The 10187-nt window shown below is 47.5% G+C and overlaps 2 protein-coding genes across 2 annotated transcripts; one reads left to right on the top strand and one right to left on the bottom strand.

Moving 5' to 3' along the window:
• Positions 1–2268: 2268 nt before the first annotated feature.
• Positions 2269–3420, top strand: CCM_07297 (uncharacterized protein; the record flags this gene model as incomplete). The annotated part of the gene is made up of 1 exon (XM_006672435.1): positions 2269–3420. One exon carries the CDS (start codon positions 2269–2271, stop codon positions 3418–3420), a length of 1152 nt encoding a protein of 383 aa, XP_006672498.1.
• Positions 3421–4066: 646 nt separating this feature from the next.
• CCM_07296 (histone H3 lysine 36 (K36) methyltransferase) lies at positions 4067–6957 on the bottom strand (the record flags this gene model as incomplete). The annotated part of the gene is made up of 3 exons (XM_006672434.1): positions 4067–4756; positions 4815–6439; positions 6555–6957. 3 exons carry the CDS (start codon positions 6955–6957, stop codon positions 4067–4069), a joined length of 2718 nt encoding a protein of 905 aa, XP_006672497.1.
• Positions 6958–10187: the final 3230 nt, after the last annotated feature.

The following is a 10187-nucleotide window of genomic DNA, read 5'->3' as shown; positions in this document are numbered from 1 at the left end:
TTATTTAGTTTTTATTAAAAACTAATAATTATAAAGAAAATATATTTATTTATTTATTAAATCTTATTATATAATATAAGTTAATAATAATAAGAATTAAAAGTAATTTTTAAAAGTATTATTATAGTATTCTTTATAAAATATACTTTAAATTTATATAAATAAAGTATAAGATATTAAAAATAAAAAAGAATAATAAATAAAGATAAAAGCTAAGAATTCTTAAAAAAGAAAAAAATAAAATATTATAAAAACTAAAAGGCTATAATAGTAATTAAGCTTAATTAACTTTAAAACTTATAAGGTTAAATATAACTCTTTTTAATATAAATAAAAATAAAAAGAAAGAAAAGAAATTAAGAAGTTAAGAGGTTAAAAGAATAATAAGGTTAATTAATTTAAAAATATATAAGATTAAATATAACCCTTTTAATATAAATAAAAACCTAAAAAAAAGAAAGGTAGTTAATAGGCTTAGCTAATTAAAGTAATATAAGCTAAATATAGGTTAGAATATAAATAAAAACCTAGTATATAGTATTAAAAAAGGTTTTATTAAACCTTTATATACTTTAAAATAAGATTATAATAAATCTTAAAAAATATAAATAAGGTTTTCTTTTAAATACTTTAGTTTTTCTTTATTTTATAATTAATAAAATAGGTTATTTAGCTTAATTAATATATAAAAGTTATTATTATTAATATAAATAATTTTTAAAGATTTTTTATAAAACTTTCTTAAATTAACTATAAAAGCTTTTTATAAATCCCTTTTTTATTAATTATAAATTTAAAAGTTATATTAATTTAATAATTTAATAATATTTTAAATCTAAATATTTTAAAAAAGGTAATTATTTTTATTATTTTCTTTTTATAATAAATAACTTTCTTTATTTAGTTTATTTTTTAAAAGTTAAAGCTTTTCTTTTAAGGTATTTTTTTATTTAACTTTATAGATTTATTATTAAATCTCTTTTTTTTCTTTATTTAATAAAAAAGATATATTATTTATAATCTTTTTAAGGAAATTATTAATTTCTTAAATTATATTATTCTTTATTAGTATAGTAAAGAAATATTTTAAAAAAGGTTAAAAAGATAAAGAAGTTAAAATACCTTTTTCTTTTTATAATTTAGTCTTATTTTTAATAAAGGCTTTATTTTCTTTTTAAATAATTTTTTAATAAAAGCTTTAAAATTATAATAATTAAGTTAGATTAAATAGAAAAGTAAGAAAGGAAAAAGGTAACTTATATTATTTATTAAGATTAAAGTTTATTTATTTTTCTTTTTAAAAAATATTTTTTTTATTTTATAATAATTAAAAAGAAAATAACCTATTCTTTTAATTAAAGTTTAAATATTATTTAAATACTAATTAAAACTTATATAAACTAGTCTTATTTTTATAAATTTATTTAAAATCTTAATTTAAGCTTAACTTACCTATAAGTCTTATTAATCTTATAACTAATTCTTTTTTAAGGTAATTCTAGCCCTTTTTACTTTATAACTAATTAGTTATTTTATATAATTTATACTTACTATAAATTCTTAGCTACTATATATTTAGTATTTATAGTATATTATATATAGCTTTTTAAATATTAAGGTTTTTTATTATTATAAATATTAAATTAACTTTAATTTAAATTATATACTTAGAGTATTATACTATACTATTTTAGCTTTTAATAAATAAAATAAAGTTAAAAACTATATATATATTATAATATATATCTATAAATAGGTATTATAATAAAAAACTATTTTACTATTTAGATATATATATAAATAGTAAGTAATTTAATATATCTAAATAGTTAATAAATAATAAAAAAAATAGAATAATATAGATTAAGGTAGTAGCTTAAAAACCTACTTATTAAGAATATTAAACTCTATTAAATACTATTAGGAATTATTATATAATAGTAAAATAGTATATAGAATAGGCTAGTTTTTACCTAGGCTAGGATAGTACCTAGTATAGTAAGGTATATATATAAGTTTACTATTATAGTTTTTCTAGCACTTATAAGTTTTTTAAGGTACTAGAAGGACTATAAGGTCTAATTAGGGTAATTTAATAAATAAACTTATTTAAATTAGTAATATAATTTAATTTAGCTTTATACTTTTGTTTTATAAATTTGCTTCTTATAATTAATCCCCTTTTTTCTCTACGAAGCCTACCCACGATTCATCCATCATACCTCGCTTTTGTCTCTCTTCTCAAAACCCCTCCGAAACCGCCGAAAAATGGGTGGCAAGAAGCGCAAGCAACAATTGAAGCAGCAGGCCGCCACCAGAGCGCGCGCCGCCTTTATCCCCCACCGGCATTCGGACAAGCCGCTCGCCCCCGCCGGTCCTCTGAGCGGCGCCAACACGACGCAAAAGAAGCAGGCGCCGCCGCCGAAGCTGAGACAGGAAAGCAAAAAGACACAGGAGCAGCGCCAGCGCCAGCAACAGAACAGCCGGGAGAACCCCACGATCCCGTTTGACGCCGATGACCGCATATTGCTGGTGGGCGAGGGCGACGTCAGCTTCGCGGCGTCGCTCGTGAGGCACCACCGCTGCCGGCACGTAACGGCGACGGTGCTGGATAAAAACTATGCGGAGCTGGTGGCCAAGTACCCGTCGGCGGAGGCCAATATCGCCTCGTTCCACGGGCTCAAACCGGAGCCGAAAAAGGGCGGGCAAAAGGACGAAAAGGATGAGGGTAGTGCTGCGACCGAAGGCGGCGACGCGGCCGAGGAAAACGAGCCGAGCAGCAGCAGCGGCGCCCCCGAACCCGCTACGGCCGCGGGCGACGAGAGCGACAGCGACGCCGACTACGACGCCGACGGCAACCACCGGCCGCGTGCGCCCAAGACGAACCGGCTCCTGTACGCCATCGACGGGACCAAGCCGCCGCCCTCTCTGACGCGCGGCGCGCCCTTTGACCGGATCCTCTTCAACTTCCCGCACGTGGGCGGCAAGTCGACCGACGTGAACCGGCAGGTGCGATACAACCAGGAGCTGCTCGTCGGCTTCTTCCGGCAGAGCGCGCTGCCGGCGCTCGCGCCCGGCGGCAGCGTCGTCGTCACGCTCTTCGAGGGCGAGCCCTACACGCTCTGGAACGTGCGCGACCTCGCCCGCCACGTCGGCCTGCAGGCCGACACCAGCTTCCGCTTCCACGCCGCCGCGTACCCGGGCTACCGCCACGCCCGCACGCTCGGCGTCGTCCACGGAAAACCGGCCGCTGCCGCGTGGCGCGGCGAGGACAGGACTGCGCGCAGCTATGTGTTCGTGCGCAAGGGCGACACGCTGAGAAAAACGAGGGGCCAACAGCAGCAGCAGCCGCGGAAGAAGAAGCGAAAGAGGGACAGTGATGACGAGGATGAGTCGAGTGAGGATGATTTGGATGATTGAAAAATAGTGTGGGACAAAAAGCGCTTGATTTTGGCGTTCAGGGAGGGGGGCCTTTGGAATATAAGCACATGTACGGACGGCGTTTGTTTTATTGGCTGGTAGAGTATATACAATAGATAGATCCTGGCAGAAGTTTGCCCATGTTTACTCCCGACACTCCCGATATACTGGTATTTTGTGCATCATGACAACGGCATCGTCGCCTCCCTCTTTCCCCTGCAGGTCCAAATAATGTGTTAACTATACGAAGATTCTTTCGAGTATATAGCAAAAGTCAAGTTGAAAAGACAGACGTTTTTTTGGCATCGCAGCAGTACCGTCAGCATCCCCAACCAGCAGCAGCCCCCTCTCGAATAGAATGCCAGCAACAAAACGCCTATTTTTTTGGTAGAAAAAAAGAAAATAAATAGAAACAAAATGTCACATATGGATAACCCATTCGCCCACTGTCATCTTCTGCCCCCTCTCCCCGCCTTCTCTTGCTCCCTCGTCACTCCGGCTCTGCAACCGAATACAGGGTTTCTCTACTTTCCTTTTATTCTTTCAGCACCTTTCCCCACGCAAAGAATAAAAACCAACGTCCGAGTAGAGTTCCTCGGCCAAAAAACAATAAAAATTACTGCAAGTCAACCAGGAGCGCCTCAGCTCAGTGGCTCAGAACCTCCTGTTTTCGATTCTGCTCCTGTTCTCCATTGGCCCTCTGCGCTTCGTCCTCTAGCCACTGGGCCTCTTCGTTCTCGCGCTCCAGGGCTCGTTCCTGCTCCCGCAGCGCCTCTTGCTCCTCCGTGAGCTCGGGGTCCTCGTCTTGCGGAGGCGGGGGCGGAGGCGGGGGCGGGCTCGGCGTTGCCGCCGTGCCGACTTCGTCTTCCTTGAGGCGCTTCATCTCGGGGCCATCCGCGGTCGGCGTCGCGTCCGGTAGGTCCGTGTCGGCGGCTTCGTCAAGCTTGCGCTTGCGGCTCGCCGGTGAGTCGTCCATGTCCACGTCCACATCCACGTCCACGTCCATGTCGCTCAGCTCGGCATCGTCGCCCCTGTCGGTGGCGCCGGTAAGCTCCATCGCCGTCGTTTCGGCAGAGCCGCGGGCGAGGCCGGAGGCATCTGCGTCCTTCTTTTGCACCGCGTATTTTTGAACTGCTCGGTCTAGAAAGTCCTTGGCGTACGTCTTGATCTTGTAAATTTGCTTATCGCTCAGCTTGGCTGTCGGGTCTGTGACGCGGCCATTCTTGTAGTCGGAAGCTACCAGCTTTTTGGCGAGGTCCTTGCCCAAACGCTTCAAGTCGTCCTTTGGCAGTTTATGGCGGAATTTATCCAGAACATGTTTGATATGAGGGAAAAGCTTAGGAGCACTGTCAGTAAGAAGCTTGATAGGCGTTTTTCTGGAAATAGGCTCGTACAGTGTTTTCATAAATCTTCATTTGCTTGTCTTGGGGCAATACTCGCCACTTGTCTGATCGGGCATCCTTGCTGGGGGTATCCGAGGACTGTGATTGCGACTGTTGTAATGGTGTCGGTTTCGGCGTGCCCTCTTTTGTTACCTTCGCGATGATGTTTTGGATCAACTGCTGCTCCTGCTGAGCCTTTGACTGCACCTTCGGTGTCTGGTCGGCGGGCAGAGTCGGACGCTGCCACGTTGTTGTGCCCTGTTTATCATAATAATACATGTTGCCGCTGGCATCTTTGGCAGAAAACCAGCCTTGCGGTAGAGGCCCATTGTTACCGAAGCGTTGCCGTTGCCGCGAGCCATTTCCAGCTTGGAAGTTGCTGTTTCTTTGTGGTATGTTACTGCGAGGTCCTTTGGGTGCATCAATAGGCCGGGATGCGGCTTTACTCTGAGGAGTCTGCGCGGGTGCAGCCAATTCCCCTTCTCTCGCCGCGCCTCTGCGATCCTCGTAAATACTCAGAGTCTGCGTGCCGGGCTCAAACTTGCGCCGGAGAATGCGATATGCGATTTTTAGTTTGCTCCAGTCGTCCAAGAGCCTTGTCGACTTTGATGCAACGTCTTCGTGCTCGGAGGTAGCAAGTTCCTGAATAGTAGCCTCGATATTTGAGTCTTGAATCTTGTTCCTCGTCAGACGCGGGAAAGCATCCAGGATGGAGAGCACCTGCAAGACAACGTTGTGATCGTCACCAAACGCATGCAGGGTTGTCTTGAAGATTTGATATGCGTGCATACGCATAACAGTGAGGATCACACGCTCATCTTTGGATTGCTGAATACGATCAAGAAGTCTGACAGCAATCCATTTCTCCTTGCATTGCATGAGTGTGGCCATGACTTTGCGGGCGTCGTCCTGGTCAAGGGGTCGGGCCTGTAAACTGTTGACGTAGTCCTCGTCATCCTCATCAACACGCTTCTTACGCGCCTTTTTGGCAACAGTCGTGTCCCAGCCATCGCCAAGATCGACACCAAGTGCTTCAATCGTAGCAGGCGGCAGCTTTGTGGCGCGTTCCGTCTGCGTCTTGCCGCCAATGAAGCCCACACAAGTGGGCTCACCGCAATAGCACGGCTGAGGGTCAGCACCGTAGCGATCGACGTTGTAGTTGAAGACGAGCTCTTCACCAGCACGAATTGTACGCAACGCAAAGATGCCCATGCGCAGCTTGTCGCCAATCACCCACTTGTCAACGTAGCAGTTGGGGACACAAGAGTGGTTGCAAAAGCGGCCTAGGTTACCTTTGCGCGTGGCATCGACAAATTCGTTTTTGCTGAGAGACATGAAGTAAAAATGCTTGATGCCCTGTTGATCGTACTGGAGCATGCGCCGTCGAAACGTGGCCTCGTTGATGACCTCGCCAATGTACTCAAAGATGAAGTCGTGCGCGCTGAGCTCCGCGTCGGTACGAAGACCATATCCCTTCTTCTCCGTCTTGATGACGCACACGTCGGCATATTGTTTTCGTTGAAAGCGTTGGTTCTGACATCCGCCACCGCAGTTGCCTGCCGTCTCGCTGCACTCCATTTTCGTCGCGCGGTTTATGCAATCCGAGTCTTCGCCGCACGCCATATTGACGCCATCGTCTGCAGGTCCAAGGGAAAAAAATCATCAGCATACCATGTTTAGCAAGCTGCGCATCCTCTGCGTATTCTGCAATGCTGATGCAAGCCAGGTTAGGGGGCTGGTGGGCCGACTTACGCCAATCTCCTCGACATTCGCAGTCAAACGCGTCGTTCTCGGTCGAGCCCAGGTGCTTGGAGCCGTAAAGACAGTCGGGGATGACCTGAAAGGAGCTGCATGCCTCTGAGGTCATGTTCGGTAACCTATCGAAGAGGGGCGGTTCTCGAGTCGGCGTGTCCTTTCGGGATGACTTGCGCGACAGGCGCGGGCGCGACGAGTTGGGGGTTCCATTGCTGTCGGTTCGGGATTTGCCCCCTTCTGTGGACGGCGATGGCGAGCCCTCGAGTTTGATACCCTTTGTCGCGTCCGTCACTGCGGTTGTGATGAGATCTGCGGGCTGCTGCGGCGAGGCGACGCCGTTGGTTCCGTCGTCGAGCTTTATTTTCTGCATCCTGGCCGTCGCTTTGTCGTCATCCTTCATGGCCACATTGACGGTGGGAGCAACGGGTAGGAAATGGCGGCGACCCGAAAGCAGGCGATGCAATGGAGTGGCGCGGAGCTGTGGACGAATGCGTGGGCGTTCTCGCGTCGATGCAGAACAGAGTCGTGCTTGACCAAACGAGTTATGCGGGTGGTAGAGGCGGTGTTCGAGAGGACTGCAGGCGATCAATGGTGCAGTCTGGAGGGGATGCAAAAGTCGCTAGTTTCGGACGGCGCTATGCGGAGCAGTGCTTCCTTTGCAGCGTCAGATGCGCCGGATGAGCCAATGGCTGGCAGTCAGTCCTTTTCTCTCGACGCGGCGCGAAGGAGATGGGAGTTGCGATGGGACGTGTGTGACTGGGATTTCGGACGCACGCTCCGGTTTTGCAAAACGACCCGAGCAACGCGCTTTTCGACATGAGGCCAGCCAAAAGCTGGGGTACTTTGTCATGTCAGGGCGCCGTAGCGCAGCAGCAGCACCGCGTCACGGAAAATTCGTAAGGCCGTGCCACCGATCCAGGAACGCCGACTGGTTGGCTATCAGGACACGGCAACGTTGAACAACAGAGCAGTGTTGCCTCGAGTTGCTTTTTTAGTAGGGTATTCATCCCAACAAACCAATCCATCTTCTCCCGTCTACGGGCCGTAGTGTAACGCTGCAGGTTGTGTTCCCCAGACGCGCTGGTATCCCTGCTGCTCCTCTGTTATAAGCCTATAAGCCTATAAGCATTCAGGTATAACCACCGCCGGGTGCTGCACCACTAACTAGGTAGTTAGAAGTTGGATATTCTCCGCTTGGATATCTCATTGGCGGATCGAAGCGAAATAAACATGGTTCATCGCAGCAGATTTGCATAGACCAGCTACTGTTGCTTACCTAGGCAGCGCAGCGATCGAGTGGTTCTCGCTGGGCCCAATGCTAGGCCTCAAGCGGCATTGCAGTTCAAGCCGACCTATGCAGGGCCTCTCTCAAGGCCTGACCGCCAATCATCGCTGGGGGCCATCATCTTGACCCAATCTGCACCATTCCACTCCGTCTGGAAGACCTAGTTATGTACGTAGACTCGTAGCAGATCACGGCCGGCATAAAAAAGTCGACGCTAGTTCATAAGTAAAGATACAGCCACAGAGAAACAAAGGACACCCCCCCGTTTCAAGGCCTCTCTGGCCGGACTCTCCCGCAGCACGCACAACATTCCCGGCCCGTTACACGGCGTTGGGCTCAGACTCGTCCAGAGCCTAATTCAACCGTCAACCGTCAACAATACAGGTGGGGCTCTCTGAGCTGTTGCCAGCACATTGTGCAGTTCCTTGCTAGAGGTTAGTGTAAGCGAGGACGTTTTGCTATATAAGAGTCAGACAAGTCCGTCGGTGAGAGCAGAGGCGCATCATGTTCAAGGCAGGTGCAGAGAAGCGGATGCCAGTCCAGATGCAACACGCCGTCGAAAGACACTGCCCAGGGGGCCGGCCCGGCCTGCCTTGACGCCCAGGTAGGCAAGCTGGCTGGCTGCCGATGCAAAGATGTGTGTGCTGCATGTCTCTTCTCTCCACTGGCTGTGTCACCTGTTTGCAAAAGCCCGTTGCGAGGTCGCCACTGCCATGCCTTTTGCTCCCGTCGTCGCAGGCTCGAATCTGGCCCCGGAAACAAAGCGCGTCTGGTGATTGGTACACAGCTGCCGGTGTGGCCGCAGGCCAGAAGGGAGTCCGTCATCCAAGCCGGCCGCCGACAGAAACGATGTGAGCACGAGGTACAATGCCCCATTAAGGATGCCACACTGCGCGACGACGCCGCCAAAGGCAACCACGTCACGCGGACCTGCTAACCTACTTTTTTTATCTGCATTTTTGATCGCGCTAGGTTGTCGGCGCGGGCGAAACAAGGAAGCAGAGCGCCGTCTTTTCTTTTCGTGGCTGCTGCTTGAAGTTGTTCATCCGCAGGCCGAGTCAGGAGGGGGTTATCGAGAGGCGCTCCGTCCAAGACATGGGTGGGGGCACAGACCGCCGTGGCGGCCTCAAAGACTATTTTGGTAGACATGGCTATCGGGCAGCTCAACCTGGGTTGCTGGTGGCCAGATGAGACAAGGTTGACAAGCGGTCTTGTCGCTTGAGTCTTGAGTGCCGCCAACAATAGGCCTGGAGGAGATGGTGGCTACTGGTATGGATATGTGCAGCTGCACGTCAATGTTCATCGGTGCGACTGTGGAGGCTTCCAAGCGTCAACGGATCTGACATGGAGGGGGTGCGGCACATCATCTCTGCGCGGGCAAGCGTCAAGTCATGCACTTGTTCCTTGTTCTTTTTCCCAGATTTCCTCCGCCGGGAGGGGAGAATTCCAAGCTCCAGCGCGGCCGCCGAGTCAGTCGCGCAACAGCTGAGAAGACAACGTCCAGACTCGACATCAGCGCGGCCTGACCAACGGTGGCAAAACCGGGCGGACTCGATCCCATGGCATGCACACCAAACGCGCAGCACCCTCAGTTCTCTCGCATTCTTCCACTTCCACTTGCGCTGTGGCGGGCCGCTAGCACTTCGCAGCCACAAGCTGATGCATCCTTACCCAGAGAGAGAGAAGGGCCCCCGCACTTTTACGAGAAAGGAAGTGGCATAGCTGATGGAGGCAGCCCGTTACGACGGTCTCTGATGCGCCAGCCATGTACGGAGGGAGTACCGTGGTCGTCGATCTGTCTGTCAAGATCCTCCCGTGTCACCGAACAGGCTTGTGCGGCCTAACTAATAGGATGTCGCGCCGGAGCGCGCGAACCGGCAGCACCGCCTGACAAGCAGGTGGCACGCGCCATGGCCGCCAGATGGCTGTCAAACTGTCTCGCGTGTGCGCCCAACAACCAAATAGGCGTCTGCTGGTGGTGGTGGTAGCTGCGTGCTTTTGCTTTTGCTTTTTGCTTGTGCTTGTTTGTCAAGGTCCCTTCCATGTTGGAGCCTAGAGCCTAGAGCCTGGAGGGCAGAGGAGGGGAGTGTGCGTCGCCATGTCTACCAAAAGGTACGGGTAGGGTACTGACTGGTCTTAGTGAATGCGCTAAACGGGCCATCATCGTGTGTACCTTGCAGGCAGCAGCGGGTAGCGCAGTGAGTGACTGGGAACTTGGCTTGCAATGCTGCCATGGAGAGACAAAGTCGCTTGGTCAGTCGCCCAGCTCGACAGGGTATTTTCGTCTCTCTCTCTCTCTTCTCGATTTCTTGGACGTGTGCTGGGGCATCAAGGACCCTCCACAA

Source organism: Cordyceps militaris (genome assembly GCF_000225605.1).
Source record: "Cordyceps militaris CM01 unplaced genomic scaffold CCM_S00005, whole genome shotgun sequence".
Lineage (NCBI taxonomy): Eukaryota > Fungi > Ascomycota > Sordariomycetes > Hypocreales > Cordycipitaceae > Cordyceps > Cordyceps militaris.
The sequence above is the reverse complement of the archived record's forward strand: the minus strand, read 5'-3'. Positions and strand labels throughout refer to the sequence as shown.